General features: G+C 37.7%; 1 protein-coding gene across 2 annotated transcripts in view; it reads left to right on the top strand.

The window, feature by feature from the left end:
• The window catches only part of atp2a3 (ATPase sarcoplasmic/endoplasmic reticulum Ca2+ transporting 3), a 63,584-nt gene that overhangs the window by 20,121 nt on the left and 18,501 nt on the right, over positions 1 to 24,962 (top strand). For both annotated transcript variants that reach the window (XM_084415019.1, XM_084415018.1), the window contains exons 4-10: positions 2,560 to 2,664; positions 4,228 to 4,366; positions 9,819 to 9,899; positions 9,986 to 10,071; positions 10,817 to 11,281; positions 23,234 to 23,322; positions 23,471 to 23,573. In XM_084415019.1, the coding sequence (XP_084271145.1) occupies positions 2,560 to 2,664; positions 4,228 to 4,366; positions 9,819 to 9,899; positions 9,986 to 10,071; positions 10,817 to 11,281; positions 23,234 to 23,322; positions 23,471 to 23,573 (1,068 nt within the window). The remainder of the gene's footprint in view (positions 1 to 2,559; positions 2,665 to 4,227; positions 4,367 to 9,818; positions 9,900 to 9,985; positions 10,072 to 10,816; positions 11,282 to 23,233; positions 23,323 to 23,470; positions 23,574 to 24,962) is intronic.

Raw genomic sequence — 24,962 nt, 5'->3', positions numbered from 1 at the left:
TATATTAAAATCTTTAGCATTCAGCTTTCCTGACTTTTTTGCATGTTATGTGAACAAAGCTCTTGGTATCTAAGCAACGGGGGAGACGTGTAGACAAAAATGTAGTGTTTTTAAAAATGTAAATTTAGTTTTTTGAAACAAGTGTTATTATGAGGGTATGGTAGCCTGACTCATCCTAGAACAGCATGTGCTGGGAATGAAAGCTATTGGATGGAAACAAACAGATCTACATGTGCAACCATGCGACTGCTGGTCCCAAGACGCCCGAAATGGTTGCCTATTTTCATTTCAGTTCATTTCAGATTAACTAGCTGTATTACTTCTGTCTTGATGAGCTTTTCATTCCTTTTCTGCCACCGTTCATTTTTCCTTCTTTCCTTTCAGCCATTTCTTTCTACTTCTTGTGTATCTCTACGTTATCTTGTCTGCACATTCCTGGTGTACAGAGATCTCCGTAGAATCAGTTGAGGCTTCAGCAGATCTCTGGCAGAGTGTACATCAGTATAATGTCATTTACTGCACTTCATCAGAGAAATGGTCACTTGAGCAATGGATAGACTTCCTGTATTAAAATGGTAAAGAGTATGCCTACTGTGAGGCATTTTAATTTAAGAATTTCATTTATTTATTTACTTCCGAGAGTGAGGTGAGAAGCTATGAATGATGCAATTTGTGTCAGAAACCTGTCCTGAGGTCATATTTTGGTCACTATGAAAAGCTTTTAGGTAATGATGGCATGAAAACATTTTATTGTTTTAAACATGAAATGAATGAAAACATTCATTGTATTGTTTGTGGTATAATGTTCACTATACTTTTTACATTACTAAGTTCAAAAACAGTTAATTTGAAGTTCAAAACTGAAGAAAACAAAGACATTTTTCAAAACAGCCTAAAACATCCAAATTTTGCTAAAATGTTCAAACTAATAACAGTTTGTATGCCATTGTTTGTCAGCTGAAATGATCTAGTCAGTCCATTTGTATTCTCTTTGAAGTGTAAAAACTGAGGGAATGCAAAGAGGATCTACAGTCTACTGATATTTATGAGTGAATAGACCTCAGTTGGACTAGCCGCCCGGAGCCATGACTTAGCAGGATTTAGCTGAGCTCTGTGATCTAAACTCTAAGCTGCTCATCTGTGTGGCTTTTCTCAATATTTCAGTAATTGTCATCTTTCCACCCGTTTTGTTTTATGGGATCCTTTTTATGGGATCCTCTTCATCACTTTCTCATTCCGCCTCTTTGACTATTTCTGGTCTCTTCATTCTCTCCCCCGTCATCCGCCTGCCCATCTTATTTCACGGTTACTCAGTGTTCTAAAGTGTTCTTATCAGTTAGTAATGAAAGGTTAAAGACAGACCGCTCTTTGAGTGATCTGTATTGAAGTTGCTTAGAATTTGGTTGAAGGAGAGAGTGTGTCCTATGAATGCATGATATGAAAGAGTGGAGGACAACACGCAAACTTGTCTAGCCTATATAAAGTACATAAAGTTCATGCAATTATTAGTGTATTTATGGTCAAACTACTTAGCCCCTCTTTCATCTTTTGTTATTTCTCTTCTATCCCTCCCCCTCATTTTTGTCTTTTTTCAAGACATCCACAAATTTAGCTGCCTCTAACTATCCTTTTAAAGAAATTGTTTGCTTGTAGTGCCATTGAACAAATATTTTAGGTCAACTCGCGCCAAGCTTTTCTGGAGTTTCTATCTCTGATGAGTAGTTGAACAGATCAACACTGTCAGAAAGTAATGAACTTCAAGGCCGTCTCTGCGATCTGTAAAAATCAAGCCGTCACATTCCATTCCATTCCATTCCATTCCCTATCATGCATATTGCTGCTTTTAGCTTCTAAGGTAACTCAGGATTTTTCTGAAAACGCCTCCCACCCCGGCCCGAACTCCCACATATCTGCCCGGGGCATGTACCTGATGGCATGATATCACTGGAATATTTGTAATGGGTGTGGAATGATTCAGTATCTTGTTTCATAACAGACAGAGGCCTGATGTTTATTGTACTAGCTATTTCTTTAAAAGCGGTACTGTAGGGTCCTCAGGGCTCAACAAGGGCTTTTTTCAGTACTTTATTAGTTTTAATACTTTGATTAAGACTTTTTTAATATTTATGAAAGCAGCATTAATGCTCACCAAGGCTGCATTTATTTGATCTTTTATTGTGTGTTATTGCAATTTAAAGTTTTCTATTTGAATATATTGTAAAATGTAATTTATTCCTGTGATGGCAACGTGGAATTTTAGGCAGCCATTACTCCAGTCTTCAGAAATGGAAATAGAAATGAAAAACCATTTGTAACATTATAAATGTCTTTACTGACACTTTTGCTAATTTCAATGCATCCTTGCTGAACAAAAGTGTTAATTTCTTTCTTACGAAAGTGAGCGGAACAGTAAACTGAATGGTAGTGTGTGTGTATGTGTATAAAAAAAATTCCCGCCCAAAATATTATTAAACACTTTTATTCTCACTTTAGTTACCTGAACCGAACTGAGCTTTGAATAATGAGTTAGGAGTAATTTATGTTGTGTTTGTTCATTAGGTGTTGGCACTGTTTGAGGATGGGGAGGAGTCGACCACAGCTTTCGTGGAGCCTATTGTCATCCTGCTCATTCTGGTGGCCAACGCAGTCATTGGAGTCTGGCAGGTGGGTGCGTGTGGGCTGAGAAACTGAAGGACCTCAAAGAAATTCTTCTCAATGAGTAAAGTCAGAACAGCGAGTCTGCTTGATGTCTCACTGTTTAGCATTAGATATGCTACAACTACTACTAAGGTCCTCTGTTCCCAAACATGACAGATGATTATCAGGTGTTCATATTAGTTTATTAGTGTGTACATAAGGATCGGACACATGTAATACACATGTATACTAATACCACAATAGCAGGAGACAGCAGTGGACTGCATTGACAGAGATAAATCCCCTATCACTGTCTGTCAATGCAGTCCACTGCTGTCTCCTGCTATTGTTAGCCTGCCCCCTTTTTGAAAAAAAAGGAAGAAATCGCATATCCAAAATGAAATATATACAGTTAATGTAGTATAAGTGTGAAAGCAGACAGTCATCAAGTCAGAATTAATTATTGTCATAAAATAAAAACTTAGAAAGGGTTTAAATGTATTGTGAAGTTACTAGAAGTTTCTTTGTAGGAAATGTCTTTATGGGAAATAAATATGAAACTGGCCTTGTTGCAGTCTAGTAAAACAATGCATCCTGATCATGTTTTATTTCTAATACGAAGATAACAAAAATTCTGAGTTTTATTAAATATTTTTTCATGTAATTTAATTTAATTTAGAGAAGACTCTAAAATGCTAACTGTTTATTTACATCTTTTAAGCATCCATTCAGTCTATTGATACAGTCTATCCCATTCAGTCTCCCCTGCACACATTCACACCTCTCCGGCTAAGAAATGACGCTAATTATTATTCTTTTGTCTTTGTTATATTTTTTCGACTTTCTATGCAAAAATCCATTATTCCTTTGATCAAGCTTGTCACTTCACCACCTTTGGCTTTGTATCAAATACCCTTCTTAAGATTAAAAAAAGGAAACATTCCAAAGATCTTTACTTTTCAAAATTAGTCATAAAACATAATTGATCCTGGTAACATGTGCATAAGAGCTAGCTTGCATGTTAGCTTATTACAGCATTAAAACATAATTTATTAGATTGTAACCATGTTTTTGCCCCAAACTCACTTTATAACATCAGTCGAATGTTAGAAATAACTTTCTGTGATCCCATGTGGCTTATTACAAAATGAGAAAGTATATTATTTTATAGTATTCTGTGATAAAGGCTGTGTTGATTAGCATTGCATTATAAATAATATACATTCTTATAAATATACCCATCTGTCGAATTTTTTTAAATTCGTATATCTTTTTTCTTTATTATTATTATTATTATTATTAATAATTTTTTTATTTTTTATTATTATTTTTTTTTTATTCTATTATAGTAATAATTTTACAAATTGTAATATTATATATATTTTTATTTCCATTTTTTTTGCCTTACTATCAGAACATTATAACACTGTACAGCAGAAGAGATGGATAACTTTTTATTTATGTTTTAAACTTGGCATTGAAAACAAGAGCAGGCCACTGTTGTTTTTAGCCTAATCAGACCAATGAAATATGGGCTGTTACCAATGTGTATCCTTGCTGATACTATTGTGGTTTGTTGTATGGTCTCAGGAGCGAAATGCAGAGAGCGCCATCGAGGCTCTGAAGGAGTACGAGCCAGAGATGGGCAAAGTTTACCGCATGAACCGCACGGCCGTCCAGAGGATCAAAGCTCGAGACATTGTGCCTGGAGATATAGTGGAGGTTTCTGGTAAGTTTCGGCCTGTTTCTCTCTCTCTCTCTCTCTCTCTCTCTCTCTCTCTCTCTCTCTCTCTCTCTCTCTCTCTCTCTCTCTCTCTCTCTCTCTCTCTCTCTCTCTCTCTCTCTCTCTCTCTCTCTCTCTCTCTCTCTCTCTCTCTCTCTCTCTCTCTCTCTCTCTCTCTCTCTCTCTCTCTCTCTCTTTTCTTTGCCCATTTGATAATACGCCATCTGTTCTCAGTCTCTTCCTTTGTGTAATGAGAAGGACTCGAATCTGCAGAGATGATGTTTGTGGAACAATACACATACTTCACCACATCCCCCGTCTTGAGTCCTGTGGACATTTTGAGGTTTCTTCTGTCCATTTACCCACGTGGTCTGACATAATACGCAGTGGAGTTTTTTTTTTTTTCTTCTTCTTCCAGTCATCACCACCTCTCACTGTACCCAAAACACACAAACACAGGCTGCCATTTTCCCCAGTCTTCCCATTGGCTTGTGTGGCTGCCCAGAGTGTATGTTTATGTGTGTTTCACCACAACTCTTTGCCCTGAACGGGAGCCCTTCAGGGTTCCTCTCTCTGTGTGTGTGTGCGCGTTTGTTTGGGCTCCTTGCCATAAACTTGAAAGCAGAGCAGGAATATCCCAGACTGTATTACGTAATTGGCTTTCCTGTGAGTATGAGGGTGCCAAGCAGAGACATGCAGAAAAAAATGTGTGTGTGCGTGCACGTATTCTGTTCATATTGCAAAGCTGAAAAGTGACTATAGTGCTTTTTTTTTTTTCTCTTACCTCTTGTTGAAGATGTAGCCTTCCTTTTGTTTCCATACTGTCAGTCCCACCGTTCTCCACCTTCATGTGACTGCAGTGACTCCCTCACACATACATATGTGCCCACTCTAAATTGGGGATCCTTCCAGTGTATATGTAGATGCAGAGATCAGTGTAGACCTGTTGTCATTCTGTTATGGCTTGACCATATCTGTGCATCACACGCGCACATATAAATTTGCTAGTCTTTTCTTCAAAGTAATCAGTGTTTGCTTCTTTAAAACCCTGCATGCTAATGATCTCCAGTCTGCATTAGCCAAGTGTGGAGGAGGGGGATGATCAACTGCTTTTCACTATTACAGTGAAAACAAAAGAAAGATCAGACTAATAATCCCTGTGTTATACCACAAGATTTTCCAATTCATGTTTAAGAGCAGCCGCATTCATTCAGAAACATGGATGCAGCCACATCGCTTCGTTTGCTTGTGAATGGAGGTGAAAGTGAGAGAGTCAAAGATGAGACTGGTGTGGGTGTTGAGGGAACGAGAGTACGGAGAGATACAGAATGTGTGAGGGAGACAGAGAGCGTGAAACCATGAAAGACAGATGAGCGGGAGGGAGCGATAAATGCGGGGAGATTCACAGAGGAGAGAGAGAGAGAGAGAGAAGTGGAATTGAAGAGATAGGAATGAGATGTGGGTTACATTACCTGTCTTAGCACGGTGGTAACAGGCGTCTCTTTGTTCATTTGCACTGTGGTCTTGACAAGCCCGCATTCCAGCGGCCGGATTCTCCTCTCTGCACACATACACACGCTCACACTGTCAGGCTTCACCCTCTGACACCTATTGGGCATGTCACCATGGTAACAAGTCCCAGAGTCCCCCCCATGTCAAGGTCAAACTGACAGACATGTACAGTAAAGTAACAGGCATCACTGTCAGTCCAGATGTTTCCAGCATCAAGTTTCTGTCCTTCCTGAAAGCCAAGATTGTACCACAAAACCACACCCAATCCAACCATATTTGATGTTTAATATACAGAATTTAATAAACAGGATTTAGGACCAATGAGATGTAACTGTGGACAGAGATAACTAGCAAATGCAACTGAAATAGAACAAAAAAGAGACAGACACAGTTGGTTTGACCCTGGAAAGTACAGCAAATCTGATTTTCATGTAAGAAACAACTATTATTATTATTATTATTCTGTTGAAAAACAATATATTTATATATAATGGCTTTATATTTCCTTCACAAGGGGATCATTCTAGATGGGGATCATGGCATCAAAAATGTCCCTGTTCTAGAACATTTTGAACAAACTCTTTTCATTTTTGCTGCTATATAGTTAAACATCATGGCTGGATTGATTGATATTTTTGGCTTGTGAGTGAGATTTTTGGCATTTTCCTCTTCCTGAAGCCTTGAGCACTTCCCAGCCTGCAAGCTGAACAAAAACGAAACAAGGTGAATTGGTCCAAGGGGAGAAGAGAAGAGGTGTTTCCACTCCAGAGGTCTGTGAGGGTGGAAACGGCTGGCACTCTATGTATCTTCTGCACTTTGTCATAATGGGCAATGGGGGAAAGGGAGATGGCTCTGAGGTTCAAGATTCATCCACAGGTTTATAGCTATTAGAATCCACTAACAAGGTGCAGACACATTCACACACATGCTGAGCTGCTTGTGCTGAGTTCATTGGTTATAGTCGTAGCATTTTACAAGTCCTGTTCAGTAAGTGGAAAGCACTGGCAGGACAGAGGTGTTGTCAGCTGCATCTGCTGATATATTTCTCAATTTCTGTCTAACCCGACTGCAACAATGACATAATCTTGTTGCTAAGCACTGTCAAACATGTGTAAACAAACACGCAACAACCCCTACCTAAAAACTTTCTCCAGAGGTTGAATGAAAATTACACATTGGAAAAAGACACATGTGAGAACTATAAATTGGCAACTACAGCCAAAAAAAAAAAAAAGATTCAAAACAAATGGCAACCAAAAATATGACCCACAACACCCGTTCCCCTATCCTCGCGGGAAAGTTCTTTCCTGTACCCGCCATTCGTGAGAGGCAATTCCATCGGAACTTTTGTTGTGGACCACCACCAATAGAATTGGAGGTCGGAAAACAGTTTAGCCATTTTTTTTTGCATGCATGAGTAATATAGATATTCATGGATTATTTACACTTTTATTTCCACTCAGCCCAGCATTGTGCCAGCATTATGGTTGCAGTAATCACAATATCCAAAGTGGAACTTTCCCTCAGCTGTTTCGGAGATTCAAAAATAACGTTCTCACTCCATTATAATATCCGATGAACCAGAATGGGGCTTTACAGAATGCCTGGAGATTTTGAAAGAACTCAGTTGTTCTTTCACTCTCTTTGGGATGAGTAACAGTGAAGCATCCACTCTGTGTTTTAAAAGGAATTCACTTTAGCCCGATCATCTTTTAGTCATACCCACAGGCTTTTGGACCTTTTTGATCAGCATTCGCAAACATCTTGAACTCACCATCCTCTGTTATTACACTGTCCCACATTTACAAGTAAGCATGCGTCACCCGTTCTAATCAGGTTTATGCCCGATGTCCGTGGCGGCCTGTTTCCTGCTATCAGATGCTTGCCATCTACTGTCATAATGTCTGTGTATATTTAGCTCACTTTGCATTGTTCTGGCTTGGTATGGCGAAAAGCTGCTCGCATTAGCATTTAGATGGGTTCAGTACCCATTTGCAGTGTGACTGAGTGGGTGGGAGACACCGCTGAGGGGGGAGAGAGGGAGCGATAAAATCCAAGAATGAGAAAAAGAAAGGTCCGTTGTTCTGGGAGCATAAACAGTGCCCCGCCCACCGTGCCCTCTCTATCCCCTCTCCCACACAGAACAGCCCCTGATGGGGGTGTTGTCTTCCTCCTCAGAGACCCCCAGGCTGATGTGAGCCATTCCTGTGACGTGGGAGGAAGAGAGACTGTTCGGCTGAGAAACTGTGTCCAGAGGGTTGGAGCAGAAAAAAATGGAAATAGGGTGAAGAGATATCTTACTGTACATGATAGTATTATGCAAGATCACGTGACTCTGACTAACAAAAATATTTGTTGTTCAATTTGTCGATATCCCAACCTCTTTTAGAGTTTCTGCACTGTCCGGACATCTGTCTAGCAGTGTGTAAAAGACTAAAGGGAAGTGTGGCTGCTCTGTTGCATGACCAGGCACCTCCAGCTCAGCCTAAGGGTTTAAATGGAGTATAATTATGGCACTAAGGGTCTCTAATTGCTTTAAAATGCCTGTTAAGTGCCCCTGCAGCCTGTCCTGATCCAGGAGCTATACGACATGGGGATGAGAATGTGCAAGTTCACTGACACCCAGCTGCAGGGTTATAGGTAGACATGGAAACTGCACACTATTTTCTTTAGTTTCTGTAAAATGGTTTTGAACATAGAAAAATTTTATTGATGGAAAAAAGTTATTGAGAATTATTAAAAATCATATTTATTTAAATATTATTTTTAATGATGTATTTGAAAGTGTATATACAGTATACTACTGTTCAAAAGTTTTTTTTATTGTATTATAGGACACATTAAATTGATCAAAAGTGACAGTAAAGACTTTTATAATGTTACAAAGGACATGCTCTTATGAACTTTCTATTCTAAAGAGAAAGTTCTGGGACACATTTTGGGATACACTTTTTTTTCTATTCCTTCTAAAGAAAATGTATCTCAGTTTGAACGAAAATATTAAACGGAACAACTTTTTACAACATTGATAATATGAAATGTTTCTTGAGCAGCAAATCAGCATATTAGAATGATTTATGAAGGATCATGTGACACTGAAGACTGGAGTAAGGTAGGAAAGAACAAAGGTTCATTAACACAAGCTACTACAAAATATGTTTTTTGGCTGCAAGGACTCACAAAACCCAGTTGAAAACGACACATATTGACTGATTCTGTTTCATCCAACTGGCTAGGTTTTTCCCACCTCTTGTTTTTTTTTGTGTGTTTTTTTTGTATTAGAAGCGCCTTTTTATTTTTTATTAGAAGCACGAACCGAATATTGATCACTCTATGTGCTCTCATCAACTGGGTATCGAACGGTGTTCCAGCGTGTCTGCAGTTAGTCTTCAAGGTGGCGTTTCTCTCTCTTGCTCTCTCTCTTTCTTTCTTTTTGTTTCAGTCACTTTTTCGCTTTGCTTCAGGCTTTGTGTCCTAGTAGTTCAGCTTCCTAGTAGTTCTCTCTTCGCAAGAGAGCAGCCACACTTCCCATTAGTCTTTTACACACTGCTAGACAGATAGTGAATGAGCGGCCTAGACAGTGTGGAAACTCTAAAAGAGGTTGGGATATCGACAAATTGAACGACAAATTGTATTGTTAGTCAGAGTCACGTGATCTTGCATAATACTATCATATACAGTAAAATATCTCTTCACCCTATTTCCTTTTCTTTTTTTTCTTTTTTTTTTCTTTTTTTGCTCCAACCCTCTGGAAAACAAGAGGTCAAAAGCAGCCTTGAATGATGGCTGTGCAGTGGCCTGTCTTATATGCTATTTATGATTGCAGTTATGACCCCTCAGGCATATGTCCTACACACTTTTTTCAATCTGTCTTGAATTCATCAGTAATGTAGGAGTGTCTTTGCCTTCCTTTTGATGAAGTAACTCAACCCGTTTTGTTTTCTAGTTGGGGATAAAGTGCCTGCAGATATTAGGATCACATCAATCAAATCCACCACCCTAAGAGTGGACCAGTCCATTCTCACAGGTACTGTGGACATATGAGATAAACAGCGTTTGTCACTGCCCAATTCCCAGTATTGCTTTATTTAAAACTTTCTGTGTGTTCTTTAGGTGAATCTGTGTCTATTATCAAACACACTGATCCTGTGCCAGATCCTCGAGCTGTCAATCAAGACAAAAAGAACATGCTGTTTTCTGTAAGCACTTCACTTCCTGTTTTGGGAGAGGAACTTCTCATTTGCATATAATAAGCAGTATATTTGCATATAAGCAATAAGTTGCCTACCCACCGCATATAATTTTTAGTCTTCTTTATTTGTGTCTTTTTTTATTCTGACCTGTTTTTTTGTATCTCTAGTTTGGAGGATGTCATTAGACTGTAGGATATAATAAGACTTAAGTATTCTGTTCGTGCACTCAGTCTAAACATACTCTTCCTGTCTGCGTTCAATTGCGGTCATTCAGATGCTCTAAGTAGGCATGCGTTTGACCGCTCTCAATCCACTTAGATTGCATTAATATCATCTGGGGATAGGGAACACCTCAGGTGACGTTATTGGCCTAGTCAGTGAGTGATAGTATAACGTCAGAGTTAATGCAGTCTCCCTGTTTTCTTCTTTAGTCATTTAAAATAAACCGTATATGGCCCATGTGCTTTTATAGCCCAGCTTAATGCATTTTCCAACACATCGTGGTAATGAAAGATGTAGTTTCCTATCAGGGGAAAATGTCCCTAATGAGATTATAGCTAACTCTACACAAGTCAATGATTTTTCCAAGCTACGTTTTATAAAATTATATGAGACTGAGGAACATCTGATGCTGTTGTTTCCAAGTCTGCAAAAGTGTAAATTTAGATTTGAAAGGTCTTTGGTGGCTTTGTTTCATTTAGGTGTATATGTGTATGTGCTTAAATATGCCTGTTCTCATGTTTTCCGAAAGGGCACAAACATCGCTGCGGGTCGGGCCATCGGTGTTGTCATCTCCACCGGTGTTTCCACTGAAATCGGTAAGATCCGTAACCAGATGGCGTCAACTGAGCAGGAGAAAACTCCGCTGCAGCAGAAACTAGATGAGTTCGGTCAACAGCTCTCGAAGGTCATCTCCCTCGTCTGCATCGCCGTCTGGGTCATTAACATCGGCCATTTCGCCGACCCGGTCCACGGCGGCTCATGGATCCGAGGTGCCATCTACTACTTCAAGATAGCTGTGGCCTTGGCAGTGGCTGCTATCCCGGAGGGTCTTCCAGCTGTCATCACCACATGCCTGGCACTAGGAACCCGCCGTATGGCCAAGAAAAACGCCATTGTCCGTTCACTGCCCTCGGTGGAGACGCTGGGATGCACCTCCGTTATCTGCTCAGACAAGACTGGGACCCTGACGACCAACCAGATGTCTGTCTGCAGGGTGAGTGATGTGGCTGTTCGAGTCAGACGCAGAGATGGTGTCTCATTCAGCATCAGAACTGATGTCTGCGGGCAGATCTTGATTTTATGTCTGGGTTGATGACAGCTTCGTTTTTCACTCGCAGTCTTATGCTGACATATGGTCCTATGTGAGCTTTTTTTCTTTTAATATATAACTTAAACAGGACAGATTTTGAACCTCTTTTTTTTTTATTTGTTCATTCACAAGAGGTGATTTATTGCTTGCTATAACCAGAGCCAGAACGTATTTCAAACTGTCATGAAGCGAGGCATTGGAGGTCGCCCTAAAAATTGCGTTTTATTTTCAAATTCATGATAGATTCACCTGAGGAATACCCCTTAAAAAAAAGGGGGGGACCCTTGAGGCCAGAGTGCGTCTTATGAATTCCTTTTTACCACATCTTGGAATTCTTTCTCACTGATTCCAGACCTGTGTGTGTGCCATTTAATGTGGCTTTTGGAGCTCTGGCAGGTGGGTTTCAAGGCCTGTACTTATAGTAGTGTTTACCATAAGAGCAAGTCTTTGATACCTTGCCAGGGCCTCTCATACAGAGTTGAATGATGCAACAGCAACAGCTCTCTCTGGCTGCCATATGGAAGACCATAGAAACACACCAGTCACAACATGAGAGGTGAGAAAGAGAGAATCCAGAGCCAATTCAATCAAAAAGTTTTAGACATTTATTTTTTAATGTTCATTTATTTTGTGTAGGGCAACAGCATAGCTTATTCTTCATATAGGCTACACTGAGAACTGTTTATTAATTTTAAGTCAAAATTGACAATACTTATTTTTTATGGAATATTGTCTTTTATCTAAAAGATTTATCAGTGAACTTTTTTTTTAAATTCAGGCGCCCTTGTAATCTTTCATCAAAAACGTTTACATCACCTTGCAACAATATCTCTCCTCTCATGACATGTTCATCAGCCTCGTAGGAGCACCAACGTAAAACATTTTAAAACAAGGAAACAACCGAGGTGTAAAAACCATAACCTGAAAACCATACTTGAGTAAAAGCACAGATACCTTACAGCAAAAATGACTCCATTACAAGTTACAAGTCACCAATTCCAATATGAAATGAGTAAAAGTCTTAGAGTATCTGATTTTAACAGTACTTAAGTATGGGTGAGTAAAGGCAAAACACACAGATATTGTTCCTTCACTGACTTTAAACGGCGATATCGCTTCTTTATAGTTTGGTGTTTGGCGCCGTGCAAAATGTAATGAGTAATTGCATTACTCATCACAAATGTATTGGAGTAAAAAGTACATTTACTTATTCAAAAATGTACTCAAGTAGAGAGTAAAAGTTGCTAATATATTTGATACTCAGTAAAACTACAAAGTAAATAATTTTACTCCAATACTTTACACCACTGGGAAACAAGCAGTTTGTATGCATTTGTTTACCCATTATGCTAAAGAACCTGCGTATCAAAACTTTGAAAGATTAAATCTCAAAAAGATTAAATCTGTTTATTTAAACCGGGTTGCATCTGAAGTGCAAGCACTATAGGCAACCTTATTGATTATAATAGGTGTGTTCTAATTTTTGTAACATCACTGAATTATGAATTCACTTGAATGAATTTATCTCAGATTTTTGAGAGAATGTTGGTAGCTTTAAACGTAATCTGGATTATAATGTTGCTCTGTTTGGGGCTGGACTACATGTTTGTCCAATGGCAGTGTTTGGGAAACCAGTGTGAAAACAGTAGTTGTTTTTGCAGTTGTATTTGGTGCTGCTAATGGTGTGGAAAGCACACACTTTAGCTTAAAGCTTCTTGATCCAAGTCTTGATCTGGATAAACCAATCACACCCATAAGCACTACCACTGAACTGTGAACTTGTTTTCCATGGAATTTAATCCCACTGTCATACCTTCATGCTCTAAAGAGAGAAACTCAAGTATCCAAGTTTGTGTTTGCATGACTGTGCCACCCTTATTCAAATAGGTGTGTGTGTGTGTGTGTGAGACACACAATGTAACCTGACTCGCAGCACAACTTAGAACGGCATGCATAAGTACTTGTTCTGTTGTGTTTTAAGGTGTTGTAGCTGTATTTCAGTGCCATCACTCTGGCCTAAAAGCTGTTCATGTTATTACAGAGATTTTCTACTGTCCTAACGAAGGAGAGTTTGAACATGCTATATCCATTCGTCCATTTGAAGTGATGGGCATATTTGCAGCATTTCAACATTAATTTATAGTGCTGTGGTCCCTTTTATGTTGTTGCTTCCGGAGAGTCAGGACATGTTGAAGTCACTCTGAGACACTCTGGGACACTCAAGGTGTATGTTTCTGTTTGTGCGCAATGGAAAATCTTAAACTTGTACAGACAGGTTGGCAGAACATGATTGCAAAATCTTTTACATTACATTTTCCTACATAGTTCAGGCCTTATATATATGTGTATGTGTGTGTGTGTGTGTGTGTGTGTGTGTGTGTGTATATATATATATATGTGTGTATATGTGTGTGTGTGTGTGTGTGTGTGTGTGTATATATATATATATATATATATATATATATATATATATATATATATATATATATATATATATATATGTATATGTATGTATATATGTGTATGTATGTATATGTATGTATGTATATGTATGTATATGTATATGTATGTATGTATATGTATATATGTATATGTATGTGTATATATATACACACACACACACACACACACACACACACACACACACACACACACACACACACACACACACACACACACACATACATACATATACATATGTGTGTGTGTGTGTGTGTATATATATATGTATATATATATATATATATATATATATATTAGGGGTGGGGGAAAAAATCGATACTGCATTGTTTTACTCTTACACTAAATGTTTGGATTTTGTGAAGGTGTGAATCATTTTTGATTAATATTTAATATAATAAAGTTCTGTGTAACAGATTATTAACGCAGATTATTAAAATTGATGTGACATGAACAAACAGATGTTGACAGTTTTCCTTTGCGGACATAATTTGAAGTTGGAAAAAGGTAATAATTGCAATATATTGCAGAATATCGCAATATGTTTAAAATCGCAATAATATCGTATCGTGACCTAAGTATCGGGATAATATCGTATCGTACCTCTGGTGATTCCCACCCCTAATATATATATATACACATATACATATACATATACATATACATATACATATACATATACATACACACATATATATATATATATATACATATACATACATATATATATGTATGTATGTTTTTATAGTACCATTTTGTCTCTGCGTATTTCATGGCCATGTTATTTCAAAAGAAGAGCGCAGGAAAGGTTTGGAGAAATTCTTTGTTTTCTTTCCACCATCTGTACCTCTCCCACCCTTTTTATTCATTTATCAGCCTCCTTGCATCTCCCGCTTCTAGTTTTGTGACCTTTAGGATTTCAATAGGAAAATCATGATTGCAATATTAAAGTCATATCACATCTTTTTTTTCTCTTCTGTGTTACTGCACAGTGCACTCATTCGTATTAAAGTGGCCTCTAACATTTCCATTGTGAGCTCCTCCCTTGTTTTCAGTGTTTACGAAGGAAGCCTATGTTATATGTTATATTCCTTGTTGCAAAGCCCCACAGCACATGTGAACGTCCATCTGTGTGTGTCTGCCTGAGGTCTCTCCTGTGTTTGACAGCAGGGTGTTCCCTCTGTTCAGAAACTGCTTAATTCCCTGCAAGTGCCGGGGACTTTCCGGAAAGAGTCCCACTGCGCTGTGGTAAATATTTACTCACTCCGCGCCCTGATCCCAGACCTGCAACGATCAGAGCTCAAACATTAAGGGCGAGCACTGTAGTCAAACACCACGACATTCACTTTACCAGCTCTGCACTTCAACAGTGATGAGTGTTTCCTGGACACATATTGAACCTAGTATCAATCTAATACATCCTGTTCAAGGGGATCCTCAATGAAAACACTTTTTAAATTAAGAAGGTACATCTGTATCTTGGAAACTAAAACTCCTTTCAGGCTTACAGTTATGTAATAGACTTTCAATTCCAGCAGACCAAATGATCAAAAAAGCCATAATATACTTGTGTAATATTTTTGTGGAAACCGTGATATATATTTTTTTAAGCATACAAAACTTCAAAAGAACAGTCTTTATTTAAATCTAATTATTTGTAACAATTAAAAGTCCTTTTTCAAATCACTTTTGATTAATTTAATATTTCCTTGCTAAATAAAAGTAGTAACTTCCTTTAAAAAAGTATGTTATTGTTTGAGATTTTGTCAGTAAGATTTTTAAAAAAAATTTGCAAGAATCCTTAAAAATCCTATAAGTTTTAGAACTCAAAACTTCCTTGTTAGTCTAAAAACAGCTTTTATTGAAACCAAGGTCCCAAAATGACTCGTTTTAGATTTTGTCTCAATATGACATCATAGCTTGATGAAAGACCGCCTCTACATAAAAAACAACGACTACTTCTACATCAATGCCTCTTTAGCCCCACTCACCGATTCACATGTCATGTAATAGTAAATACGAGAGAGAAACAAACACAGGATTACTCCAGCAACAAAACCATAGAGATGCCTCTGAGGATTACAAGACTCTTTGCCTTCTTGTGATCCTAACATCAAAAAAGCGTGGATAAACTTTAATTTTGACTGGAGTATCCTGTGTATTTGAGGTGTAGGTTCGTTGTCTTTCTAAATCGGGATCAGACTCTGGCTCAAATATGTATGGCTGAATTTCACCGGTTGCTATTTTTCAAATAATTGTGTAATTGCGGGAACCTTGACAATGATTTTAATATGCAAAACTGTTACCCAATCATAGCAATGAGCATTTACTTCCAAGTTTTGAATGCGGCAAGCCCATCAAAACAGAGTGTTTCAAAGAGAAGCTCAAAAACAACATAGGAAATAGCCTATTACTTCTAAATTAGGATGTTTTTTTAATGTAAAATGCAGAAAAATGTATTTAAAAAATGCAGTTAATGACCCTTTTAATACTTTTATTCAGCAGGGAAGTATTCAATAAATGCTAAATAAACCCCATTCACTTTTTTTTATTATGCTGTAAATGTAGATAAATATTTATGGATTTGTATAGAAAAATATTAGATTTTTTTTTTTTTTGTATATGGATTTATTTCTCAACAGCTTCTAGCTTCTCTTGTCAGCAGGATTACGGTGTGGTGGGCACTGGGCTGATTTTGACTTACATCTTGGCTCTGCCTGCTTTTAATCGTCCAGGCTGGACTTTGTGTCTGTTAGCCTTTTTTCTTCTCATCCTCTTCTTCATATCTTGGTCTTCAACATCATCTTACCCAGCAAGGGATTCCCGCCTGCAATCCTTCATTTTTGTGCGCTGTCATTTTCATGCCACTCACGCTCCTTGCGTCTGCTCCCGCTGCAGCACGATCCAAGAATGGATGCAGAGTCACGGACACGCGTGTTTAGAAAGCCTAATGCGGACTATTCACTGTAACGCACTGTATTGTTGTACTAGGTGCCTTTTGTGTTAAATTACTCTTTATTTTGAACACAGTAGTCCTTATTTTGATTTACCTTTTCCATTAATAATTCATATTAGACATTACCAAATTTCATCACATATGACCATAGGAAAGAGAGAGACATATACATTATATAAAAATTCTGCAAACAAACTGAGGCCAATTTCAATTCAGAAGCAGAGTTAAATACACGTCTCTCTGATTGTTGCTAATTTTTTTTACCAATCTCATACTCCACAGTGGGGAACAGGTAACAATGTCAGCCTCAGCCTGAAGCAGTGACAAAATTCATCACCTGAAGAGTCCCTAAAGAAAAGGAAGAATAGACATTTCACATGCAAGGCAGAATTTTAAAATTGAGCTTGTGGAAATGTGTCCCAAATGGATTCAACATTCTGTTAAACCTCCTGTGCCTCATAATGTTAAGTACTAAAAGCGTTCTGCTGAGAGGCTTATTATAGGGACAGACAAGATGCTTATCCTGGGTTTGGAATTAGTGCTGTCACTATGTCGCAGTGTTGTTCAGGATCGCCTAAGCCAATCAACCCACTGTGTGCCTTTCTGGAGGCCAGACATCATCCAAGTGTCACTGGCACTAATGCGGAAGTCACATTGGCTAAATCAAGTGGAAATACGGGTGTCTAAAATTATTTTCCACTCCTGTGAAACACATACACACATATCCTTATCAGAGGCTCATCATTGCATATCACTGCATGCTACCCTGTTCCCTGGTATTTGTTGCTATGACAACGTATCGCAACACTGTTCCTTGTCTGCCAAGTTATGGGATGGTTGTTGGTGTTTTTGGTGCAGATCTGATTTATAAATGACTGTAAACAAACAATGCAGGCTAGCAACAATCATCGTGATGTTTTTTCTTTAGATTATTTTATGCTACTGATGCATCACTGCTACTGGTCAGTACATTGTGGGTGTCACATCTTAATTACTGCACTGGAGGGGGGAATCTACAGAATTCTGTGGAATTTATTTAAATATGTTTAATAATTACTGTTGCATAGGGTTTTTTAATTGTCAATATAATGTCTATATACACTACTGTTCAAAAGTTTGGGGTCAGGAAGATTTTTTGTGAAAGAAGTTAAAGAAAACGTATTCAGCAAGGATGCATTCAATTGATCGAAAGTTATAGTAAAGACATTTAGGGCCAGCTTTACTAACAGCTTGCGCCAGCGCAAGTCCTCTTTTGCCGTTAAAAACCTACTGTCAGGATTTACTAAAGACACGCAGTGAAAAATTAGCGCTGAAAAGGCGTGAACAGTTAGTTCACGCGGCTGACCTTATTGCATATGCATTTGCGCCATTATTTAAAGACCCAAAAAAGCACGTCCTAAACCAGAAGCTAATTTGCTCTGCTCTTGGTAGATTGCGTTGGTCATTATGGAAATTACCCAGCTGCGTCTGTGTCAATTAATACTTTTTGCACAAAATATACTACATTTTATTTACTCAATTCATTAAAAAAAGTCGAAATTCTTGTGAGGCAAAATCTTCTGTTCAGCAGAATGGATTAAAATATTGTATTTTAAACCATGGTAATGATAGCCTGGTAATACCAAACTCTGCTACTTCGCTTTGCTTCGTAGACAGAGTCTGGAAGGGCATAATTGAAAAGCGTTTTCTTTCTGCTTGTCTGAAGTTTAAAATCATTGGTTACCCGTAAGCCAATCACATAACGTTTGGTTATGACGTGTATTATGAGCCGGCTCAGCCGCATCGAACTTCCACTGTAAACACATGTATGATGCGAAAACAAAACCATCGAGCGAAATACCGGAGTGAACATGGCTGTGAACGACTTTTGCAGATTATGTGAAGTAAATCTACGCATCCACGGTACAATCAGCGTCTACGTCACGGCTCTCAGCCCGCCCTCTGTTCGTTGATTGGCCGGCTGTTTTGAGGCCGGAGGAAAACTGGGAGATAGGTCGCTATCTCAGACTGAGTACAGAAGCGAACTGAAATTGAGCGGAAGTACGAAGTCTGACGTAGTCAGGCTATGGTAATGGTTCAACACTCAAAGAATGATAAAATTAAGCAACAAAGTCAGTATACATGGAGAGTAGGGTTTATTTGTAGAACATGATAAATTATAGTCATTTGAATTCTTGTGGAGTTATTGGGATGATATGCAGGCCTATAAATACCTAAAGATGAACTTACAACCAAACAAAGATTTTTCACTAAATGAACATGTCAGAGACGAGCATTCCGAGGTCAAAGAGTACATTGTGATAGTGGGCTGGCAACTGGGTCTAATTTTCTTCTTTTTCCTCTTGCCCAGTTGACAATGTCTGTTTGCATGGTGTTTGACTGTGGAAATCGAGCAGCACGGATTCCTGTGTAGTTAAAGACCAGAGAAGCAGACCACAAAAATAGTGTTTACCAGAAAAGAGAACCTGCTGCTTTTGTAACTTGTGGTTAGAATCAGCTGGCCCTCTGTTCCAACAATTTAAAAAGCAGCAATCACATGCTGTAATGTTCCCAAAAATACGCATCTAATTATTTGCTCTTTTATGTTAGCTTTATCAAGTAAAAAGTACTTGTGCACGTATGCAGAGAAATGGCACTGTGTACCAGTTGTTGATAATTTGGTCATTACTTTATAAAGACTTTTTTTTTTTTTTGCCTGAGAAGACTGTTCTTTCCAGCAGAGCAAGCTAACTCAATAATCCATTTATTTTAAGGGCTTAGGGGCATGATCCAGCCCTCTGATTGCTGCTGCCTGCCGCTCGCTTTGTGTTTTCCACACTTAAGTTTTGTGTATGTGTGTCCGTTTCAAACAGGAAACAGGAGTACTGTGGAACTCTGAAAGTTTTACAACTTAACTGCTCCATTAATTCTTTAATCAGACACATTTAATTGAGTCTTGCTGTGAGTGAAGTCACGCCAAGAGAGGATGTTTTTCCCTCTGCATGTTTGTACATTTGTGTACGTTTGAGATGACCTTTCATATGGTTTTCTTTTTAAGGAACTGCCCGTACATGGCTGCTTGGCAAGTGTTGTTTTAGCAATGTCTAAGTTTAGATGCTTCATTATTGAACAGAGTGCAGATATTGATAAGAACCTACTTCTGGTAGTTGTGTGTGTGTGTTTTAGTGTCCATGCAACTTGAGCTCGACCGCAGTGGCTTTTAATCATGATAAAACACATTTCAGCAAGTCCACCTGCATAGTCAAAATTTACGGCACCTCGTAAGATCAGGAGTCATTTTTACTCGTTCCCGGCGCGCACCTCCATTTCAGACCTGTCATCCAAACAGAAAGGTGGGGACTACGATCAATGGTCTTCGCCAAATTGGCTTTATGAGTTCCATTTCACCATCCACCTGTTTCATCTGCCCCTACGCCCACATATTGGAGGAAGGGGATAGTGAAAATAAGATCTCTCTTCTCTCTGCTGAAACACGCCCAGGGCTGCCACAGCTCCTGCTGGCTCGTTTCAGTTTGATGAATGTCGTAGCAAAGACTTGATGTAAAAAAAAAAAAAAAACTAGAGCATTGCATTATGGGTTTGGCCGATTTGTCTGAGGTTGTCAGGCTGAACTCATCTTCACCTCTCATGTCGTTTAGCTTTTTTGAACACTTTTGTGGTGTTGATTCCAAAAATCAGAAACCCTTTATTTTGTTCAGTAATGCAGTAGAATTTAGCCTTAGTTGTGCACACTAAACAACACAGTACAGTACAACACCTGGAGTTAATTATAATAAAACTGGACAAATCTTTGCTGAAACATGGGCAAAGTGATTTGTTTGCTCTCTTTCACCTCATTTGGTCCATTGAAAGCAGACATTTCAGTAGGAGGCAGTAGTTTATTGTAGTCTGTGTTGTCTGTTGGCAGTTGTGTTGAGTGTGTTGGTTCAGACAGGGAAGAGCTCATGCCAGGCCACTAAACTTATTTTATTTTATTTTATTTTATTATTGTTTAATAAACAATTGTTTCCTCCAAATTTACATTTATGAATACTAGATTTAGATTATTACAGAAGAAGCAGATTAATTAAGTAATATTCCTTATGATAAGATTTGACATAAGAGAAAAAAACAAAATAACACATTTTTAAAGCACAGTTGAAAGCTGGGCATGATATGAGCCTTAATAAAGGAACAGAAATCTGATCAAAAACATTTGGATGACTCCAAAATAAATGATAAAATGTTTCATCATGTAGATCACAAAATGTATCAATATCACAATTGAATCTGTTCACAAGATAATAATTACATGGGTAATATTTATAAATGAGTTTAAGCTAAATTTCTTTGATTTTGTTTGTGATTAAATATTTATGAGGAAGTTTCCAGATTTTATTCCATAACAGATTGTCAGCACAACCATTCCAAAATGATATAATAGCAGGTCTGGAGACAATATCTCTTTGAAACAAAGCCCGTACACAATGATTATTATATTTAATATAGGAAAGAGAGAAACAGATACGGCCTACTTCGGTATCAGCAGGATCCAACGAGTATGGAGATAGCAGAGGACAGGTATTTTTAAGAAGCATTTTTTAGACCAGAGGGAACAGCATGCATAACCACAGCAAAATCTTTAGGAGTAACTGGAATATTATATTTAGAAAGAAATTTAGAATAGGACAACATAAGTCCTTCATGGTTATACAGTTGGCTAACAAAAACTACATCATTACAAAACCAATTCATAAGAAATAAAGATTTAGATTTATACAGAATGTGCTTATTATTCCAGATAAAACACCTGTTTGGAGAGAAATTGTGATTATAGATAAAAGTCCAAGAAAGAAGCATCTGTTTGTGAAAATTAGATAGTTTTAAAGGAAGTTTGGTAATACTGTGGTCACAAATTTGGTAATACTGTGGTTGTTTTTTTAAGGAATTGCTTAATCCAGTTAACTATAAAGGTGTGATTAAGGGTGGTAAAATCTAAGAAGGCCTCCATTTTCAGTTGAGTTCATAACCATCCTCCTCCTCATTCTTTACAATCTTAATACCTAAATATGTGATTTCATCTTTAATGGGAATATTACAAATTGACAGAAGATTACTATTTATATTCAGGTAAAGCCCTGAAGCTTTAGAGAATGTATGGATAATCTTAAGGGCTAAACTCCTGCATCTTTTTAAAAAAGAATGGTATCGTCTGCCAATTGACTAATGATAATTTCCCTGCCAGCAGCAATGATACTTCTTAAAGGGCTCTGTTTAATATGATCTGCAAGAAGTTGTGAGTAAAATACATAAATATGGGGAAATAGGGCATCCCTGTCTGATACCATGATTGAGATTGAATCTGGGTGAGGGTGCCATTATGCAGCTTGATTGAAACAATTTGCATTAGAATATAAAGGTTTAAATGGAATTAATAAAGAAATCACCAAAACCAAGTTTTTTTTAGGGCCGAATATATGAAATGATGTTTAACAGTGTTGAAGGCCTTATGGAAGTCTAAGATCAGGGCACTAAACACACAGGAACCTACCCAGTGCATTATGACATCATTGCTCTGCCTCTGATTGGCCGGGGGTGAGGGAAACCCCAGAGCTGATTGGGTGGAGTCACTACTGTCAGTTGGTGGGGTTTTTTTTTTTTTTTTTTATGCAATTGGGGTTTGTAACTATTTTCAGATGCTTTGGAGAACTTATTTTCTTGTTCTTCTTTTAACCATGTTTTCTTAGGCACAGTTGTGGAGTTTGTTTTTCCAACTTATTTAATTGCAAGAACCACTTTTAAATGGTAAACGTATAAGCATTTAGAACTTTATGTGCCAGGATTTCCTCATGGAAAACCTGGGAATATCAGGGAATTTTAAAATTGACTTTTCCTGGCCTGCGGATGTTTTGGAAATGAATAAAACATTGAAGTCATGAAAGTTTCTATAGTGGACATATTTTGTTTCTGGATACAAGGCTCAACAATAAGATTTTTATTTTCTGCCAGCCCATTTGGCCAGTAGTTTTTATATTTAATATTATTCTTATTATATTACATTCAAAAGAGGAGTTGATATAGAATTTATATTACATTGGAGTTCTTTTATTAAGCAAGGAAGCATTAAATTGATCAAAAGGGACAGTAAAGACTTTCACATTGTAAAAAAAAAACTTCTTCTTTTTTTCTTTTTTTTAAAATAAATGATGTTCTTTCGAACTTTTTTTTTTACCCTAAACTTTGAATAGTAATGTATAGACTATATATAATCATATTTTTTTTACATTTTCTGGGTGCAATCTCAGAAACAAAAATCCTAATCCAATAATCATGAGCAACTGTAAAGAAGTCATAGAAATGAAATGTCCAAAAGAATTTGTAACCCTGATGTGCAGTATGTTTCGTTAATCTCCATGTTTCTCATGCTGTCTCTCTCCCTATCTCACTTCTGTCTCTCTTAGATGTTTGTGGTTAATAAGGCTGATGACACCAGCTGCTCCCTGCATGAGTTCACCATCACCGGCTCAACCTATGCTCCAGAGGGACAAGTGTAAGAGCACACACAAACAAACTCTGAGTCCTTGATCCTTCCCAAAACATCTTGTCATTTTTACCTCCTCCAAATAATCTAATACTCATTCTGGATACTTAGTTTGTATTTACATCCCTTTATCTTGCCATAACTGTCTCTCCCTTAGGCTGAAAGCTGACAAGCCTGTGCAGTGTGGAGATTATGATGGTCTAGTGGAACTGGCTACTGTCTGCTCCCTGTGCAACGACTCTTCGCTGGACTATAATGAGGTCAGTTGTGTGCGTGGATCTTCTCCTGCATCCAAGCCTCGGATGCCATATTTACCCTTCTGAGTTTAACAAAATGAGTCTTGTTCAGTGTTTTTGAGTCTGTCCTACTCTCATTGCTGAAGTGTTAACTATTCACCCTGTTTTCTTTAGGGACAGACAGCTTTTTAATTTGCTTGTTTTGTGCATTTGGCTCGTATTTCTCACCTCTGTGCCATTTCCATGGTATCATGGTTACTGTTGCATAATATCATAGCGTTTTCCGTGGTTGATGGGTAGGGTAAAGGATAGTGCAAGTTAGGACAAGCTGAAGATTTTTAAAGCGTACTTTGTTGTTACGCCCAATCTAATGTTAAAGTTAAAGGATGCCACTAAATCAGCAATATCAAGCAAAAAAAAAAAAAAAAAAGTCTTATTACTTTAATCTGACCATGTTTTTAATAGGATAAATAATCGCTAGCTGAGTAAATGTCATGTTTCACTACCACAGCACCCTGCTTCCTGGAATAATGCAAATTTCAGGACAGAGTTGACCACCATCCTTAAAGCGAACTGTGAATCTAATAAACCATTATAGATGTTAACACAGGAGCCATGTGTTTGAATGATGAATAACAAATGTTAGCCTGGGATTTTCATAGAGCACACTGTCAGGGCTATCACTAACGATTATTTTGGTAATCGAGTCATCGGACGATTATTTTGATGATTAATCGGATATTTTTTGTAGTAATAAAAACAGACCTAAGCAAACAATAGCTTTTAAAATGACTTAAAATAAAATATCTATGCTGTAGTATGTTTTTTTTTATTTTTTTTTTTTATGGTTTTAATACTTTGTGCAGCCTTAGAAATCGGTCTAATAATGCTGTTCATGGATTCTTTTCTATGGAATCGCCACTTCCCGGATTTTGCCTGTTACTCGACATGGGTAAATTACAATCGAGGATTTTTTTAAATCAAGTACTCTAATTTAATCGAGGAATAGTGACAGCCCATGATCTTTAGGTGCAGCCATTACAGTTACAAAACGGATTCCCACGGTCATGGAAAACCTGGAAATATTATATAAATTTAAAATTGTGATGATTTTTACAATATACCACTGTTTATAAATTAGTCATTTAGACATTTATATTGTTACAAAAGCTTTCCATTTTAAATAAATGCTATTCTTTTTCCATCAAAGAAATCATGGTTTCCACAAAAATATTTAGTAGAACTGTTTTCAACATTGATAATAAGAAATCTTTCTTGAGCAGCTAATTATTATATTAGAATGATTTCTGAAGAATCATGTGAGACTGAAGACTGTAATGTAGGGCTGGTCCGAATATTTTTTTGAGCTTCGAAGCTTCGGTAGTAATGAACATCGAATATTCGAAGCTTCGG

Source organism: Rutilus rutilus (genome assembly GCF_951802725.1).
Source record: "Rutilus rutilus genome assembly, chromosome: 7".
NCBI lineage: Eukaryota > Metazoa > Chordata > Actinopteri > Cypriniformes > Leuciscidae > Rutilus > Rutilus rutilus.
The sequence above is the reverse complement of the archived record's forward strand: the minus strand, read 5'-3'. Positions and strand labels throughout refer to the sequence as shown.